Below are 19,821 nucleotides of genomic sequence, written 5' to 3' on the forward strand. Positions count from 1 at the left end.
AATAAATTATTCCAGTAGACACTTTGTATTTTCCTTAGTACCTTTATACTTTGGATCCCAAATGTTTGGCTGCTTCTTCTAGAGACTGAGGTGGTTCAACATTTAACCACTGCTAGAGCTCCACAGTAGGTAGGAAGGCAAAGTTGAGGATTATATTGATGTAGTAAGTAGAAATAATGTTATTGGTTTTGATGGAATGTCCTTCCACACAATGGATTTCAGGCTGGAGTGTTAAATTGCGAAGCAGTTTTCAGAGGTAAGATTAGTATCCATTGCCTTACAGTGGTTGCTAATGAGCTTTTCCAATTTCAGTTGTGTTTTGCATTCCAGCAGAATAGGACAGACAACAGAGTACTTGTAATTCTCCTCTCTATAAAACAGGGTTGTTGTTTTTTGCAGTTTTCATACAGCACATACATGATTTCTGGACTTGCTGTGACATAATGTGGAAGTAACCAATGGTATAAGGGGATTCAGAGATTGCCGCTTTAAGCTAACAACAACAACAGGCAGTGTGGGGTAACTACCTCACCACCTCAGTTACCCGTGAGGAAGGTGTTACCCATTCCTGATCCCCTGTCTCCCCTCCATACCTCTTGCCCAGGGGAGCTGCCTCATCATGTCCAGACTAACTTGTTGTTGTTTAGTCATTTAGTCGTGTCCGACTCTTCGTGACCCCATGGACCAGAGCACACCAGGCACTTCTGTCTTCCACTGCTTCCCGCAGCTTGGTCAAACTCATGCTGGTAGCTTCAAGAACACTGTCCAACCATCTCGTCCTCTGTCGTCCCCTTCTCCTTCTGCCCTCCATCTTTCCCAACATCAGGGTCTTTTCCAGGGAGTCTTCTCTTCTCATGAGGTGGCCAAAGTATTGGAGCCTCAGCTTCAGGATCTGTCCTTCCAGTGAGCACTCAGGCCTGATTTCCTTCAGAATGGATAGGTTTGATCTTCTTGCAGTCCATGGGACTCTCAAGAGTCTTCTCCAGCACCATAATTCAAAAGCATCAATTCTTCTGTGATCAGCCTTCTTTATGGTCCAGCTCTCACTTCCATACATCACTACTGGGAAAACCATAGCTTTAACTATATGGACCTTTGTTGGCAAGGTGATGTCTCCCCTAAAGCTGTAATCCTCCACCCACTTACCTAAGGGTAAGTGCCACCAAATTCAATGTAACTTACTTCTCAGTAGGCATACATACACTTGCACTGCAAGATACCATTTAGGGGCAGTCACCACCTTCCCCCAATCCATTTTATATAGTCCACATGTGATTCTTACTCGTAATACAACTGTGGCCAGCTCACTGGTTTTAAAACTGAAAATTAAGTGGCCAACGAAGTAAGTTTCTGTTCATGAAAGCTTCTTCTTAGTAATGTCTTCTGAAACTTTGCAGCTGGTTAAGGACCTGATTCAGAAACATACTCTTCAGAAAATCCACCCACCTAGTAAACCATTTAATTAATACATTATTTCAGTGTATTTACCATTCCCAAACAGGCATGCCCCCTACCCCCCCAATCACCGCTCCGTTCAGCCATGAATTCTATAGTACTTGAGGGTGACTCACATCAGATCATATACTATGATACGTGGTTTCAGAAACCAGGCTTTGGGGAAACTGACATTGAGCATTCTGAATGAACTAAGGAGACAGTGTCATCTTGCTCAGCTAGTTAAGTCTATCCACTTACCTGGGGATTAGTATAATTGAACTCAGTGGGATTTATTTCTGACTGTGCTGTATAAAAGCTTTAGCAAACCAGGTCTATCTGAACCAGCAACCTATTACAGAGTACAACTCCACATGCTTCAATGAAACAATTGTCAACAGTAGATCAAAATGACAAAATTCTCTATCTGCTGTCAGTCATTCACAACTTTCAACATTTTAAAGTTTAAAATTGGGCATCATTTCAGATTTGGGATAGTGGTAGAGGTTTTCAGTAAGAGGTGCAAGATTAAGCAAGGTCCAAATCGCGACTCTTGGAACTGCAGGATATGGGTATGTACTTATTGCATGCATCCCCTTCTTGTCTTTTAGTTTTGACAAGGCTATTCTGGAGCCATTGCATCTTAAACTTGTCACTGTTATGGCACAGCAGCTTTTTAAAAATAAAAATTTGGAGCTACTCCAACATTGCTCTGGCTTTTATAATAACTCATAGTGAAGACAGATTAGTGAGAAAACTGCAGGTGAGGCAATTAGTGGTGTATGGCAAATGTAATTTATCACGTGATGTTATTCATCACACTGATGGCATGAAGGCTACTAGGTACAGTATACAGTACTGTATTGACAAAGCAGATGTCCAGCAGAGGGCAGTGGTATGTAAGTGTAAAGCTATTTATTAGCTGGTGTCTTGCTTCATTCATAATAAGTAATATATAGTAGTACTGTTGCATTGAATTTCTTTAATAAGAACTGAAGGCAGCTTTGCACATGTATTTAACATGTTGATGTTAATTTTAAAAGATGTGTAATGCTTGCAGATGAAGAAGAAGAAGACGAGTTTGGATTTGATATCCCGCTTTATCACTACCCGAAGGAGTCTCAAAGCGGCTAACATTCTCCTTTCCCTTCCTCCCCCACAACAAACACCAGGCTGAGAGACTTCAAAGAAGTGTAACTGGCCCAAGGTCACCCAGCAGCTGCATGTGGAGGAGCGGAGACGCGAACCCGGTTCACCAGATTACGAGTCTATCGCTCTTAACCACTACACCACACTGGCTCTCAACTGGATAGACAACTGTACAGACAAATGTATAGACAACTGGATGTTCAATCAAAGCCATTCTTAGAAGAAGATGCTAATGAATATTTTGGATTGTGATACAGACTGTTATAAAGTGTTTGAGGAACTATAAAACTCAATGCATGGTGAAACAGAAAAGCCTGTGCTAACCTCAGAGAACATTGGTTTCCTCACTCACTCAGGTTACTACTAGAACTAGTGTCTTCAAAAATAGTTAGGAGAACTCCTCTGAGGCCAATCCACAGAAAGTATCTTTTTCTCAAGCTAGCCGGTAAGTGATATGTGGCTTTATGGCTAAACCTGCCAAGTGGCTTTTTCAGATCAACTTTTCAGATATAAGTTTGCAGGGCTACAAGGCAATCTTCTTTTCAGTGCGGCTATATAGCTGGTGAAATAAGCAGCAGGAAAGTAAGCAACAACTCAAGATCTACAAGGTTTCAGTCCTAAACACATGGTAAGTCCGAGTGAAGTAAGTCCGACTGAATTTGCAGACATGCAGTTCTAAATAAACAGGAATGAAATGAGGATACCTGCAATGAATGTGGATGGAAAGTTTTTGTAAATTCCCCCCCCCCCCAATCCTCCTTTACATTTACTATTGAAAACATGGTATTCCTGTATCACGTTCTGCAAGAAGAGTAATCTGGCATCCAGTGCCAATTTTGTGCTGGCAGGTGCTTGTTTGATTTCTTTTCTATGAGTGCCTAGTGGGAAACATGGATCACAAATACAACTGCGTGTGTTGAAACATTGCATTCGAAATATATTAGGATCAATGTAGAAGAGATACAAAACAGCTATGGTAAATATGTAAAATATGGGTGGGGGTCCCTTAAAGATGATTTAGGTGGTAAAGGGAGAACTACTAGCCTTACTTCATTTCCTAGCCTTGTGTAACTTCCCTCCATCCAGGGGAGATGACTTTGGGGAGGCGATCCCTGCTTGTAGGCTAGCACACTCAGACTGGTATTATAGTGTAACCCACGTTCAAAACAATTGCGCCCTCCAAGTGTGACCAGGTGGTGCAAAATTAGATGAACTCTTTCCATTTTTTGTGATTGCACAGGGGAGGGAAATTTTGGCAGGTGTGGAGGGGTGTGTGAAAAGAAAGCATGCTCCATTAATAATAATAATAACAATAAATTGTATTTATACCCCGCCCTCCCCGGCCAGAGCCGGGCTCAGGGCGGCTAACACCAGTTGTGGAACCAGAAAGCATTTTCCATTGTGGAACCATAACAGAAATCCTAATGGGTCCAGGTGCGAATTGAAGCAACTGGACAAAGTTGCTGGAAGCATCTAGATTTCCACACCTCAGATTTTTCCTGAGAAATAATGATGATGATGATGATGATGATGATGATAATAAACAACAAAACAACAACAACAATATAATATAATAATAATTCATAATAATAATTTGGAATAATAATAAACTTATCATCATCATCATCAACAACAACAACAACAGCCGTTCTTTCCAATCCTGTGGACTCCAAAGGAAGCCCCTCACGACGACCGACCGGAGCAGGGCCGTAGGCCGCCTCCTCCCTCGGAGCCCCCTCGGCCTTTCCTCTCCTCCTCCTCCTCCTGCTCGGAGGTTTCCCTCAGGGAAGGCGGCCAACTGTCAGCAGAGGGAGCTGCAGGCCAGCCGGCGCCATCTCCGGCTTCTCTCCCGCAGCTCCGGGCTTGGACAGCAGGGAGAGGAAGGGAGAGGCCTGCCTGGGCTGCCGGCCCTCCTCGCCGCGCTCGCTCTCAGCCCGGCTCAACGGCAACGGATTCGGCCGCTGCGACGAAGCCTTTCCCGGGACGAAGCCTTTCCCGGGACCGGCGCTCTCTCTCTCTCTCTCTCTCGGCTCGCGGGGTGGGTGCCTCTCCTATACTGAGGGAGCGGCTTAATGGAGTTTTAAAAATATATTTTTCTCCACAAAAGCTGGAGCCCGGTTCTCTTCCTGGGTGTAAAATAAACGGCATTGTGGTGAAATCTCCGTTGCGTCTAGGGCCAACTGTCAGAAACTTCCATCGGCTTGGATTGATTGATTGATTGACTGACTGACTGACTTACAAATGTTTTGTTTCTGACATCTTTTCTCCGCACAGGCTCCGCCCTCGTGGAATGTAACGTGTGAACGCCCGCAAATCAGCTGGGGTTGAGGGTTTAGCATCTTCCCGGGACCAGATCGAAAGGTAAAGAGTCTCCCGCAGCCACTCCTCTTCCTGTTCACACGCAGCCCTACCTGGGGGGATATTTGGAGAAGGGAGGGTTGGCTTCACACCTGCTGCCCGTTTCTGACCTCCTGGGTGCTCCTTCAGAAGATCAAATGAATGCGTGGAGCTTTGGAGAAGGGAAAGCAGGCGCACCCCCCCCCAAAAAAAATCCATTCACTGTTCATCCAAAAAGGTTGACGTTAACTTCTTTTCTGGTAGGCCAGTGAATAGGTGAAAAATGTAAACCCAGCAATAATTTCTTAATCCCAGCACCTCTGGGTGCCTTGTGTTTATTGTGGGATAGGTCCACTCATACATTCTTATTTATTTATTGCAGCATCCGCACAACACCATTGACATCTAAATGCCAGTCTATGCACTCATCCCTCCCTTAAACTGGATGTACCCTTTCCAGCATCTTTTTATAAGTAAATAATAATAATAATAATAATAATAATAATAATAATAATAGCAACAATCCTGTTGCCAATGTTCTATTTCAGGTGCGGGGTGGGGACTATATTCACAGTAAAAAAATAAATAATACAGTAGTTTAAAAGTGGTGGGATGATCCTTATCACTCAGTGTCACCAAAGTTTTAAGAGCTATCTATGTATTTACTTAACCATCCATGTCACTGCAGGAATGCTCCCTTTACAAGAAGTGATCCTGTCTATGCTTATCTACCCTTGCATTTTGGTAGTTCTGGCCTGTTTTTGGTGTAGCTGCATATTGTTCTTAACAGCACAATCCTAAGCTTGTTCAGAAGCACCTTTCTGTTAAATGCGGTTTCCTTCCAGGTAAAGTGATACAGCTTTGAAGCTAAAGCAAGAAGTCTTGAATTTCCACCCTCCTTGATAAGCCCTTGAAGCTGAGCCTATGTAGGTGAAGTGCAGGATTTGGCAAAAAGCATCTAAGTGTCTTGACCAGCTGACAGGTTTTCTATGAAAGCTTTTAGTTGATACTAATCATACTCCTTGACAATGGCTGGTGTTGCATAAATGTTAACTAGCAAAAGACAACAGAATAACATGCACCAGAGGAGATGTTGTGCAGCAAGGGGCCAAAGGCCAGACCTTCATCCTCCTGAGGATTGTCATCTTACCTGTATAATTCCTTTTGAACTGCTTGCTTCCTATAATAACTGGTGCTGGTTAACGTCCTGATGCGTCAAGTTAAAACATGAAAAGCATGTTACCCAAGATGACTGTAGATATTTAGCTATACTTTCAGTAAGTACTGAGTACTGACTAAACCAGAATGTGCTCTCCCCACCCCCCACTTCCAGGTCACATGATGCTAATTCCCAACAATATTAACTGCTAGTTTGATACTCCAACATGTACCACGTTGTGTTGTTAGAGCTACCACAGAGGCCTCCCAGGGACATGCAAGCCCCGAGGTAATGAAGTGAGTTCTACTTTAATAATGCATTGCATTGATTTTTTTTCCAGTGTATTAGTCTTTTAGTTTTATGGTTGTTATCTTGGATTTTTTTTCCCAGTTTGATTTTTCTTTGTCTCCATTTCAAATTTGAAAAGAGCCAGGGAAATAATACAGTCTGGTGGCGCTTTTTTTTCTTCCTTAATAGGTTGTTGCCAATGCCTTTAATGTGTGGCAGAGGGGAAACTTTCAAAGGAACGAAGGTAATAAAGTCAAGTAGAAAGGAAATATGTAACTATCTTTGTTTACATAAAATGGGATGATACTTTATGTACCTTTAGATTAAAAAGTGGGGTTGCGGCACCTTGGGTAGATCAGGGTAGATCAAATGGGTAATTTGTAGCAGCTCGGTAACGAGTTCTAAGTTCCAGTTTTTCCATATGCCCTGTTTATTAAGCATTCATTCTGATTTGTTTGCAGATGACTTTGTGTCAAAGCAAGCATTGTCCCACAATTTCCAGTACATCCCACCCCCAACACTTTCCATATTGCAAAAAGTCTGGTTTATGGGGAAAGGGGGTTTGTTGCACAAGATTTCGCAATCAACCCATGGAGGACATGGAATGGAGATTAGCCTCTTGGTGTGTGTAATTCTTAGCTAACGCTGTAAAATCTCAAGAGAATGATACAGTCCCATGCTATATCCTTCTCGTCTGCTAAACACACCGTGCTGCAAATCAACCTTGTACCAGCAGCCCCCCTTTGTTTTCCCACCCCTTCATATGGTTCTATATGTGCTAATTATTACACTTAAGAGACAAGACTCAAATGTATTCAAAGTTTTGTAATAATATTTTTCCTCCATAGTATTTCGTGAATTTTAGAGGGTACCAGCAACATGACATACTGCTGTTACCTTCCAAAGCACCTTCATATTTTACAGTATTAAATAAATTCTTGAACTCTGGAGATTTAGATGAAAATCCGAGCTTTAATTTGCAGTACAAATTAGTCACATAGGATGCAGATAACTCTATAAATTTTACTCGTTAAAGCCCTTGAACCACACTATAGAGTACTTAACAGTTAGTCTGGCAAAAGGTTGGGTCATAGATAAGGGATTTGTATCCATATCTGTAGTTGCAAGCATGGGATCAGTGACTGCCAGTTATTCCGTATTACTTAACAAACAATATAAGAATATGGTGCTTAGTTTAAATTTCTTTTGTTCTGTAGTACATATTCACATCACAAATGTTCTACCGTTTTTCTTTTCTTTTTTCTTCTTCTTTGCTTTAGGATTAATTGTTTTAATAATAAAAACAATTAATCAAAGCGTTATTTAGACAGCATGAAGACATATACAAGAAGGCTGTAAATGAGAAGAAACTGAAACATTCCAAAACAAGTTTACAAACCCCATCCAAGTCATATTGACTGCATCAAATATTGCCTCCCAATTTAACGTTTAAAACTAGGGTAACAGTGGCAAGTCAACTGGACTATGAGCCATGCAAGAGTATTGTAGCTGCTGTTTACTTCAACAGGGCTTGTACTGGAGAATTTCCAGATGGATTGATCCCTCTGTTATTAGCTTATGAAAAGTCTTGGGGGCAAGGAAGGAAATGAAAAATACAATCAGTAAACTGCTGCACCCAGGCAAATATGAAGCTTCTCCCACCGCACCCCCATGTCATTAGTGTTAAGTAATGACATAAAATGGAATTTACGCAGTATGCAATGTAGCAAATTATATTAAGGAAAAGCATTATAAACAGTTCAACACTTGTTTTTCCTTCTGTTACTCTAATGCAGTTGTTTGTTTATTTATAGTAATACATCCCATATATGAATGTATCATTCTTTCAAAGGTGGAGAAATGTTAAATTACAATTTTGCTGTAGTGGACACTTTAGCAGGTACAACTATATTACTGTCTTTACAGTTCTCCGACTGTCTTATGATAGAAAAGTAATGGCACTTAAGAAACTGTGCCCTGAGATCCAGTATAGAAAAGTGGCCCATTTCAACTGGCATAAGAATACTCAAATACTGAGTGGGTTAACATCTATATTTTAAATTTTCTTTCTTGCTTTGGAGTTTGCCTTTCATATGTGTCCAAATAGAATAATTAGCTGGATTTGTCTTTTAAATTGATGTATGAATGCTGGATGTATTTTATTTTCTTTGAATTTGGCAGGCCCTCCTGTGAGGTTGGAAACAAATTGTTGTACCCAATCATCCATCTGGATGTGGGAGCTTTGAAGGGGAAGAGAGAATATTCAGAACTGGTAAATGGATTTGCATGGGGTTCAGAACTGAGCCAACTTCTGAAATAATATCCCTCAACTTGAATAGATGGCTCTTCAGCAGCCTCCACATGCTTTTAATATCTCCCCAGTCGCGGATAGGAGATTGTGTCTAAATGGAACACCCTGGATTTGGCATCTCCTGGAAGAGTGTGTCGGGAATGCGTGGGAGTATTGGAGTGTTGTCATAGGCCTGATCTCCATTGTCTGCTTTCTGTTTGCTGCACTACCGTGAGTTTAAAATCTTTAAGTACTTCTCAGATTCATACATGAGTAATCTTGCCTGAAGCTCTTCTCAGAAGCTGCCTCTCTCTCTCTCTCTTTTTTTTAAGGTTCATTCTTTGATGCATTTCTGTCCCTATCTGCATCGAATAAATAGGATATGCCAGAGCAGCATGTTTCTCCTGTTTAAAGCAATATTTGATGGTTGACAAATTAGCTTGCTACACTCTACTGTTGTGGTGACTTACGCTAATCTTTGCTATTTGGAGCAAATAAGAACACGTCACCCCCTTCTCCTTTGATCTCTGCATCATTAAAACATGTGCATTTCACACACTTAAATGGAGAGGGCAGAGTACATTATTATTATTATTATTGTTGTTGTTGTTGTTACTAAAAAATAATAATTAGTAATAATAATTTGTTTTTTATTCCCGCCCATCTGGCTGGGTTTCTCCAGCCACTCTGGGTGGACCCCAACAGAATAATAATAATAATAATAATAATAATAATAATAATAATAATACGATAAAACATTAAAAACTTCCTTAAACATGGCTGCCTTCAGATGTCTTCCAAAAGTCAGATAGTTGTTTATTTCCTTGGCATCTGATGGGAGGGCGTTCCACAGGGCGAGTGCCACTAGCGAGAAGGCCCTCTGCCTGGTTCCCTGTAATCTCACTTCTCACAGTATGGGAACTTGCCAGAAGGCCCTCAGAGCTAGACCTCAGTGTCCGGGCTGAACGATGGGGGGTGGAGACGCTCCTTCAGGTATACTGGGCCGGGGCAGCATTCTGTCCATTCTGTTGTTTGGTTCAAAGGACAAGCTGCCACACCTGTGTTGCTTCCCCCACCCCGACTGCAAGGAGACTGACCCACATGTGGTGGTTGTAAAGAGGAGAGCTAGGAGTATTCTGGAACCATGTGCCCTCAAGATGCTATTGGAGTATAACTTTCATCCTTTCTGGCAACCATTGAGTGCAAAGGAAGAAGTGCTGCTTCCCCCTTTCCACCAGCCTGCACCTGTATGCAATTCCGCATCACCTGTGGTTCCAGGCAGGAACTTAAATACAATGTTGTGCTGCAGTTTGTTTCCCCAGTACATACATCACTTTCAGTAACAAAGTATAACAATCTAGCTGGTCGAACCTGAAGGGGTCACAGAAGAGCTTTAAGTCACCTACTGTCTTGTCTTAGAAAAGAGCAACCAACTTTCCCCCTGGTATCATGATGTAACCCAGGGGTAGGAAATGCCCACCATGTGTTTTGGACTGCAACTCCTGTCCTCCCTGAACAGTCGCCACGCTGGCCAGGACTGATGGGAGTTTGGGCATAAAGCAGAGAGTCTTGGGTTTGGAAGGCTAGATTCAAAAAAGATTTCATTCAGTGATGAATTTGCTCTCACTCTCAATTCCTCACTTGTACAACAGGAATACCAGAGACCATCACCACAGGTTTATTGGGAGGGAAAATGGGAGGTTTGTAAAACACTTCGCTCAGCAAGTGAAAATGGATATAGCCATTATCACATACCAAGAAAGAGAGGGGAAGAAGAGTGTTTTTTGCCCATTGATATCACTGGAGCTTACTTCTGAGTAGATATTTAGCACTGCAGCTCCTCTATTCTTCCTTCTGCTTTCTGCCAATGTTCTCTCTAACCTATAGAGCGTTGAAATTGTTCAAAGCAATCCATATCCCATTTGAGATCAATGGCAAAATTCCCATTGATTCTTTTCCTGGATTGCCCCCATTTTACCACTTATTGCTTCTCTTTCAATTGCTGGTTAGTCTCTGTGCATTCATTTCAAGTATGTAGGTTGGCAATAGCAGGAACAGAGCATGGAATTCTCCCAGCAGGGAGGAAATGGCTGAAGTTAAGTGGGATTCATTTTGAAGTCTGTTATCTTGGGGAAGCCTGTAACTTATTGAACCAACTGTCTGGAAATTTGTGCCGAATAAAACCTGTGTTGCAAAGCCTTTGAGCCCCTTGGGTTTTACTCAAAAGGGGCGTCGTCATTAAAAATGTCACTTTTTGTAGAATGGGATTTTTTTTAATGGGTCACTTTTGGTAATGAGCTCCATGAACAGTTTAACAATTCAAAGGCTTGAATAAAGCTCTCAAGTCTGTTATGAAAGCTTTGTGTGACCCTAGCCATTTTTAAGTGTGAATGTGCACTCTTTCAGGATTACTGAGCACGACAACTGAAGCATTATAAAAGCTGTTGCTCATAGCTCCTTCTTGTCTTTATTTCTGTGCTGTTAGTATGTATGATACGTTTGTGTATTTTTCATTAGGGCTGATTAGCAAAGTGTAAGAACTATTACTGTGCTATTCATTTTATGTATTATTTATTAATTAAAATTCCCAACCCCACACTTCTTGAGCTAGTGAACTCGTAATGATTAGCAGCACAGAAATAATCAGAGCAGTATTAGAACATAATATGATCAACACTTATAACTGTTTTGAACATGTTTGGTGTGAGCTTCCTTGGGGGCTGCCCACTTCACATCTTCTGCAGTTTGCACTTATTTTTAGATTTTATTTGTGTAAAATGCAGCACATCCTTTGGATTATTTTTTCTCTCCCCCAGTCAACTGTATGTTGCCTATCGGAATGGAAAAGTGGATCAAGCACTTTCATTGGGCTTTCTGCTATGCTGGATTGCTGGAGACCTCACCAGTTTTATTGGGTGCTACTTGACAAATCAACTTCCAATACAGGTAAGTAGTCCAAGTTTTAAATACAGTGGTACCACGGGATGCGAACGGGATCCATTCCAGAGCCCCGTTCACATCCTGAATGGAACGTAAGACGCAACGGCGCATCTGCGCGTGCGCTGGTCATGTTTTGCTGCTTCCCCACATGCGTGTGACGTCATTTTGAGCGTCTGCACATGCGTGAGCGGTGAAACCTGGAAATAACATGATCCATTACTTCCGGGTTGCCACAGAGCGCAACCCGAAAGCACTCATCAAACTGAACCACATTCAACCTGAGGTACGACTGTATCTGGCTTAGTAGAGACCTGAGGCCAATTTTGCCTGTTTTTTTTAATTTTACCAACTCAACAGGAGTCATTAACCATGAAAAAGACCCCCCCAATTTTTTTCCCCACTCAGTGTTTCTTTTAAGCCAGTGCTCTATTAATGCTCCCTCTCTTTGTACTCCATAGCACGCGCTCTCTTCCCTCTCTCCCTGCACCACCACAGATATATCTGAACCCCTTTGTTAACCTTTCCTTCCTCTTCTCTTTACGCCTCATTGTGTACCCTCTTCTATTTCTCTCTTCACTCCCATCCGGTTGCCAATGAGAGAACAAAATGCTGGGTTTGCTGGTTCAGCAGGCCTCCTCTTATATTCTTATCTCTGTCTTTGTCTCACTTCTCCCACACAGATCTCTTTGAAGTTCATCTCTGTAGCAACCCTCCCTTTCTCTCTACAACCCACAGAGTACTCTCCAACCTCCTGGCCTCCTATCCTTGTTACTCGCTTCCTGCCAGTTTTCTCACCTCCGCTCTTCTTCAGCTTTTTTGCTCTCCCTTCACCTCACACTCTCTCTGTTAAGAGATTGGGCCACATGGTGTAGTGGGGCTGGTTGGCTGCAACAGGCTGGGAAGTTGGCACCCAGTCTGCCATAGATTTCTGAATACACAGAAGGAAAGGAGCAATGTGGACATAGTGACATAGTCAATCCTTGCCCCACATTTCATAGCCTTCCTTTGGCCTTAATTTTTTCCCTCAAAGAGGTGAGAAAGGACCACAAACAACAGAAGTTTGGAATTCTTTTTTATTGCCTGTTACCTTGATTTGCATAAAAGATAAAAATGGGATATAAGTAAAGATGCTATTTTGCCTACTTTGGATGTTTTGCACTAAAGTATGCACCGTTCTTTTCATCTTTTTCAGATAATCACTGCCATCTTTTACGTTAACATGGACATTATTATGATATCCCAGTTTGCCTATTATAAGCTAAAAAATCAGAAGGTGACAAAATGTGAGTGTTGATTGGAAACTGCAGCTGGATGTAATTTGCTGCTGCTTTTAAAAACAAATTCTTAACACTTAGAAACTGCTTTAACCCTGGGTGTGTTTTTAAATAGCATGCTTGCACTAGATGGCTTAGACTCTAGATGCCTTAAACACTAAATGTTCTTGCAATTAGGATGTACCTACTTCTAGGAAAAGTTGCATTACTGAATTATGATAGTCACACACATTCTCCTCCTGGCACTAAACAAGGGAAGAAGAACTTGGGACCATCGTTTGAAACTCCCATTGTTCTAGGCACGTTTTGTGACAGGGAATTTCATTAGCGTGAGCAGTTTCTGAGCTCTGGGTGCAGTCCTGCGCCTAAGATTTCAGATTAAAACTGCACAGTGGAAGGAAAGGGGGACATTTTTCTGCCTCCCCACTTCCAGCCACTCTCTGGAGAAGAGATCTTCCTAAGAATATTAGAGGGGCAGGCAGGGGAAGTATGGCTTTATTTTTTGCAGTCTTCAGATGAGGACTAAACCATGTGAAAAATGAACATAATATTTTAGCTGCAGTTCATTCATTTTCAGCTTTCTAGTCTTGTTATAAAAAAGTCTGTCTGGACATTCTGTTGTCGCTCCCATAACCTACGTTTAAGGTGCTATTTAGCTTTCATATGTCAGTTTCTAACACTGCTTGGGACTCATTTATTTTAAATAGATATCCTGGATAAAGACTGGATAGTAAACAGGTTGCTAAATCAATCCTGAAAATATGCCCAGGTTTAGACTACAATCATAAACCCCCCTACTGAGTAAAATACCATTGAACTCAGTAAGGCTTACTTCAGAGCAGACTAAAATAGGATTGCACTGTCCTGCATTCATCTGTGTTCCATGGTTTACTACTTTTAGCATGATAGTTACCCTTAGACATTCCTGTTCAGCAGAACACATTACTTGTATAATTTGCTAATAATGCTTAGCTGCTTTTTGTAGACAAGCCTTTGTGCTTTATGGGATCCACTCCAGAGGGCCCCAAGCTTGGGAGGAAGTTTTGAGGGAGGGGCTGGCATTTGAAAGGAAGAGGGGGGGGTGTGTTTGGTTTTTTTAAAAAAACCACGCTATTGCCACCAGTTCAGATGCTGGCCTGAAACTATTGGTATCACATATTATGTCTCTGTATATCACAAACAAATGTTAGATTTCTTTAAAAGCAATAATGAAGTACTTAGTTGGCCCTGATTTTCATTTGCTTTTCAAGGTGGCATAAACTTGAAAAACTGTTGTGTCATCTGGGTCTTGATGTGCATCATACTCGGTTTGATTTTACCTGGTCCGTTACTGCTGCGGAACCAAGTCCAGAATACTCTTTCAGGAACAAGTGAGGTACAACTTTTTAATGTTTCTATTTTATTACTTTGCTTGTGCTGTTCTTGATACCGATAGTAGTGTGCTATAGAATTTCCAAGTAGTTAAAACCCCAATGCTAACTAGCAGACTCAGTTTAATACCACTTTTCCCCATTTATTTAAATGATTTCTTAATTAATTGCATTGACTGTTGTGCATAGGTTAGGAGGCAATGCTGCATTTTGTGTTTAAACTTCTGTCAATCTTGAAATTATTATTTCTCTTGTGTGTGTGTGTTTTGTTATCTTCAGAAGTCTCATGGCATGATTGAGATGTCAGGATTTGTGTGTGGCTACATATCGTGTCTCTTTTATTTGGGATCTAGAATTCCCCAGCTGTATAAAAATGTAAGTATTTTATTACTTATTTCTAAAGACAGTGCATGCCACATGCAACATTTATTGATCAAGTTGGGGGTCAGCTGCAGAGATTGGGAGCACTGGATCATTCGGCATTTGAGGCTAATTTGAATAAATTCCTATAATTCCACTAAAGGTGACAAAGATTTAATAGGTTGCCTATTAGGTTTACGATGCTGTATCTATAAAGGTAAAGGGACCCCTGACCATTAGGTCCAGTCGTGGCCGACTCTGGGGTTGCGGCGCTCATCTCGCTTTATTGGCCGAGGGAGCCGGCATACAGCTTCCGGGTCATGTGGCCAACATGACTAAGCTGCTTCTGGCGAACCAGAGCAGCACGCAGAAACGCCGTTTACATTCCTGCTGGAGTGGTACCTATTTATCTACTTGCACTTTGACATGCTTTCGAACTGCTAGGTTGGCAGGAGCAGGGACCGAGCAATGGGAGCTCACCCCATTGTGGGGATTCGAACCGCTGACCTTCTTATCTGCAAGTCCTAAGCTCTGTGGTTTAACCCATAGTGGCCTGTAAATTTGGGAAAGTATTTAGTAGTAGAAAGCCTGTTTTGCATGCCAAGGTCCTAGATTCAATTCTTGACATCTCCTGGTAGGGCTGGGGGGAATCCCTTTGTGGAATCCTGGAGAGCTGATCCCAGTCCTATAGATAGTATGGAGCTAGATGAACCAATAGTAGAAAGTTGTTCCTGTGTTCCTTTCTTTCTTTCTCTTAAAAGGTTGCCAATGAGAAGGACATGTAGAGGCCAAGATGGTTATCAGAGGATTCCTAATTTATTTCTGGTCATGCATGTAAAGAAAAAGAAAAAAAGTATGTGTGCTTTTGCTATAACACTGCTTTTACATTTATTTTTTAGTTCCAAAGAAGATCCACAGAAGGCACCTCTTATCTGCTTTTTGCTTTAGCCATGATGGGAAACTGTACCTATGGTCTAAGCATTGTCTTAAAGATGCCTACAACACAGCATCTCATAAATCTTTATTTCTGGCATCATCTCCCCTGGCTTATTGGAAGCTTTGGTGTTTTGTTTTTAGATATTTTTGTATCCTTTTCAGATGAAAATGACTAGTATCGCTGCAGCCTCCTGGTAAATAGCATTTTGCAGGCATATGATGAAGTAATAGCTTTAGTTGAAAAGGCTTTCGGGGCTGTAGTAAGGAAACAGTATTCAGTAGGGTACCCTGCCATCAAATCCATGCCCAGTTGGCACAAGTTTACCAAGATTAGCTTCAGGTAGGTAGCTGTGTTGGTCTGACGCAGTTGAAATAAATTAATAATATTAAAAAGTTGTCCAGCAGCACCTTAGAGACCAACTAAGTTTGTTCTGGGTATAAGCTTTCATGTATCTGAAGAAGTGTGCATGCACATGAAAGCTTATACCCAGAACAAACTTAGATGGTCTCTAAGGTGCTACTGGATATTTTTTAAATATTTTTATTTATTCAGCTGTTATATTATAGCACACACATTTGTTCAATTTGCTCAGTTGAGAACACATCTTTGAATGTGTTCAGCCTATATTTGTTGTTATATGGGATTCAAAAAGGTATATCACATCCATCTGTCCATATACTGTATGATTATACTTGAAAGTGTGGCTTTGAAAAACTGTCAGAAGGAAGAAGAATGTTTAAGTCTGCAATCTTATGTACACACTTCCCTGGGAGATAAGCTCTGCTGAACACAGTTGAAATTTAGTTCCGAGTAAACATGCATACAATTGAGCCCTACGTCTGCTACCCTGTATACACACCAAGTCCCATTCCATAGGATTGGGCTGTAAAATACATACAATTTTATATAGCATGTAGCACACTTACCATAAGGTTTTGTGGTTACAAGTTGATTAATAAGTAATTGATGACAACTTTAAATCACGGGTCTCTAGCATAATTTGCATAAGGAAGCGTTCATTAAATAAATGCTGCACCTTATTGGCTTTGCCTGTGCTGTTTGTTTCTGGTTTTGGTTTGGCAAATTGCACTGTCCCAGATAAAAGCTTATGGTTAGTCTGTAAAGCCATCTGCCAAATGACACAAAATGCTCCAGAATGAGAGGAGGGGGGAGGAATCTTTTCACCAAATTGTAGAAATGTGGTTGGCTTCACATTTCATATATGTGCTTCATGCCCACTCTAATATAGAAAGGAATTGTTTCAGATAAGCCTTAATGTTGTTAAAGAAGCGCATTTTTTAAACAGCTGGCATTATCTATCAGAATACTTGTTCAGATTAAAGTGCCAGACTGGACTGTCAAGTCTTTAAACCCAGAAAAAGAACATTTTATTCCACCCCACTTTATTCGTTTGCTAGGGTAATAATACGTATGTCTAACAATCCACTCCATAACACAGTTCAGTGACATTACTCCACTTCAGTGGGTTATATTGACTTTAATCCAACGGGTTTCACTTAACCTGAGTGATCTGCACCTTGAGCTTTAAATGTTGCATTACAGCCATCTCCTATCCACTAAAGGTAAAAGGTAAAGGACCCCTGACAGTTAAGTCCAGTCATGAACGACTCTAGGGTTGCAGCGCTCATCTTGCTTTACTGGCCGAGGGAGCCGACGTTTGTCTGCACACAGTTTTTCTGGGTCATGTGGCCAGCATGACTAAGCCGCTTCTGGCGAAACTAGAGCAGCGCACGGAAATGCCGTTTACCTTTCCGCTGGAGCAGTACCTATTTATCTACTTGCACTTTGACGTGCTTTCGAACTGCTAGGTTGGCAGGAGCAAGGACCGAGCAACGGGAGCTCAGCCCGTCGCGGGGATTCGAACCTCCAACCTTCCGATCAGCAAGCCCTAGGCTCTGTGGTTTAGACCACAGCACCACCCGCGTCCCTTCTCCTATCCACTAGATAACAATAAACTGCTAGTATAATTACCAAAAGGTTAATTAACCAAAGGTGGTTGAGAGGCTAGGTTTTCATTTTTGATAAGTTAAAGCAGACTTGATAACATGGCTATGGCAGATCAGCCAATATTGTGTTTAAGTGTGCCCTGTCAGGAGAATAATAGAAGTGCCACAGGGGGTGGAACCCACTCAGTATTGGTGTAGAAGAAGCTGCATGTGCCCTGTGATACATTTAGTGCATCATTCTGTGAATATGTACAGCACCGGGAGAACCAAGGCAGATCGTGATAATGCGCAAGAACTGAGGTCACATAGGCCCCTCTCTTTTAATTCTTACTTTAATTGAAACGAATCCTAGTTAACAGGCTTGAAGCAGTCCATAATTCCCACTGTAGTACAAAAACGGTGTTGCCTGCTGCTGTGGTCTTTTTGCCTATTGGCAGCCTTCTGGAATGTATGGCTTCTAGCCATAGTTTGAACAAAAAGCATTTTATTCCCCCAACGGTGAAAACCATATCCGGGTCTATGTGGCTTTAGCTGGAAACATAACACTGGGAAGATTTCTCTCTCAAAAATCTGCCTCTGACCTCCGTGACCATGGCGGTGTGTTTCTTGCCCATTTTCTAACGTTGTTTTACGGCACTGAACTTAAAAGGACTTGAAAATCACTAGCCACAAAGTTCTCCACGAGCAAAATGGCACACAATTCCCTGGCCACAAATATCTGCGCAGATTATTCTGTTGTGTGTCCTGTGTGAAGTCTGAATTGAATCTTAATGATGGATGATATCCAATTGTGGTCATCTGTTAGTAGGATGACTTTAAAGGGGGGTTAGTCAAATTCATAGTAGGGACACGGGTGGCGCTGTGGGTAAAACCTCAGCGCCTAGGACTTGCCAATCGTATGGTCGTCGGTTTGAATCCCCGCGGCGGGGTGAGCTCCCGTCGTTCGGTCCCAGCTCCTGCCCACCTAGCAGTTCGAAAGCACTTCTAAGTGCAAGTAGATAAATAGGTACCGCTTTATAGCGGGAAGGTAAACGGCGTTTCCGTGTGCTGCGCTGGTGCCAGCTCGCCAGATCAGCTTCGTCACGCTGGCCACGTGACCCGGAAGTGTCTCCGGACAGCGCTGGCCCCCGGCCTCTTAAGCGAGATGGGCGCGCAACCCCAGAGTCGGTCACGACTGGCCCGTACGGGCAGGGGTACCTTTACCTTTACCTTTAGTCAAATTCATGGAAATTAAGGATATTGGTGGCTACAATTCTCATGGCCATATTTTGTCCAGTAACGGAGGCAGTTTGCCTCCGAATACCAGTTGATTGCTGGGGTTTATAAGTAGGAGAGTTCTTCTGTGCTCATGTCTTGCTTGTGGGTTTCCACTCTGCATCTGGTTGACTACTGTGGGAACAGAATGTTAGACTCGATGGGCCTTTCAGGGCGCTTTTAATGTCCTTCTGGCTGCTTAATTTAAACATTCACTTTTGTTGCTCGTAACTCGAAAGCGATCGCTGTATAAATTGTCTTTCTGTCTCAAGTGACTAATAATTTCCCTGACTTTAACACCCAGATAACTGCACAGTTTATTTTGTACCGCAAGCAGAAGGAGAGAAGACCCAGCTTGGTGGCCTTGGAAGTTGAACCTCTGCTCATAAATGAAGATTCCTAACCTCCATATTTTTGCAGCATTTCATTCTGAAGGGGTGATGCTCATTAAAGACTCAACATACCATCAGGTGCTTACGCTTGGACAGATAAAGTATCACAAAGGAGGGGGAAAGCCAAAGTTAAAGTTCCAGGATATTGTTTGCACTTCGGTTACTGGACTTCAAGAAGAGCTAACTTTTAAGGGGATTGTCCATCCCAGGTATAAAGTCATTTCCCCCCCAATATTAAATCCATAGTTGCAAATATTTTATTTACTTTTTAACTACTTGGTTCATTCCTGCAATCTAGATCTGCATTTCTTTTCTATGTGATGGTGTGATTCTAGTGATATTCTAGTGATATCCTGGCTTTAGTCATTGTGGTTGCCCATTGTGCTGTTGAGGCCGTCAGTTCTTGTTTAGGGAACTAGAAACAGTGAGTGTGTTAAAAGCAACAGAGATGCTTGAGTTGTTCCTTGGAAAAGTAAGTACAAAGCCTGTATTATTTAAGACGCTTACGACTCTTGAGAGTTTTGGGAGAAGTGGTAGTTCAAGAGTTATCAATGTGGCATCCACAAGTGCACATACAAATGTGCCTTGGAGACCGCAGGTTCCCCAAAGCTCCCTGTTGAAATTTGACCTGAAAGAAGCATTTTGTTGCAGCAAATAGAATAGTTTGTGG

At 41.9% G+C, this 19,821-nt stretch overlaps 2 protein-coding genes across 20 annotated transcripts in view; one reads left to right on the forward strand and one right to left on the reverse strand.

The window, feature by feature from the left end:
* The window catches only part of VEPH1 (ventricular zone expressed PH domain containing 1), a 150,589-nt gene extending 144,357 nt beyond the window's left edge, over positions 1–6,232 (reverse strand). For 8 of the 10 annotated variants that reach the window (XM_081862329.1, XM_081862331.1, XM_081862330.1 and 5 more), the window contains exon 1: positions 4,823–4,958. The gene's annotated coding sequence lies outside the window, so the exon portion shown is untranslated. Of the gene's footprint in view, positions 1–4,822; positions 4,959–5,591 lie in introns of those variants that run through there. The other 2 variants (XM_081862334.1, XM_081862332.1) reach the window with 2 other exon arrangements.
* On the forward strand, positions 4,630–19,390 carry LOC309342297 (lysosomal amino acid transporter 1 homolog). 10 transcript variants are annotated; one of them, XM_081862800.1, is made up of 11 exons: positions 4,630–4,944; positions 6,254–6,375; positions 6,557–6,611; positions 8,182–8,267; positions 8,750–8,888; positions 11,474–11,603; positions 12,790–12,880; positions 14,122–14,246; positions 14,521–14,616; positions 15,501–15,686; positions 19,064–19,390. In XM_081862800.1, the coding sequence occupies exons 4-11, from the start codon at positions 8,201–8,203 to the stop codon at positions 19,160–19,162; spliced, it is 933 nt and encodes a 310-aa protein (XP_081718926.1). In that variant the 5' UTR covers positions 4,630–4,944; positions 6,254–6,375; positions 6,557–6,611; positions 8,182–8,200; the 3' UTR covers positions 19,163–19,390. The 10 variants fall into 10 exon arrangements, with proteins under 10 accessions (XP_081718926.1, XP_081718924.1, XP_081718927.1 ...); XM_081862798.1 differs by having other exon boundaries at positions 6,254–6,367; XM_081862804.1 differs by having other exon boundaries at positions 4,632–4,944; positions 6,254–6,367; positions 8,549–8,888.
* The last annotated feature ends 431 nt before the right edge of the window (positions 19,391–19,821 follow it).

The sequence above is a fragment of the Podarcis erhardii genome (genome assembly GCF_964252035.2).
Source record: "Podarcis erhardii genome assembly, chromosome: 5".
Lineage (NCBI taxonomy): Eukaryota > Metazoa > Chordata > Lepidosauria > Squamata > Lacertidae > Podarcis > Podarcis erhardii.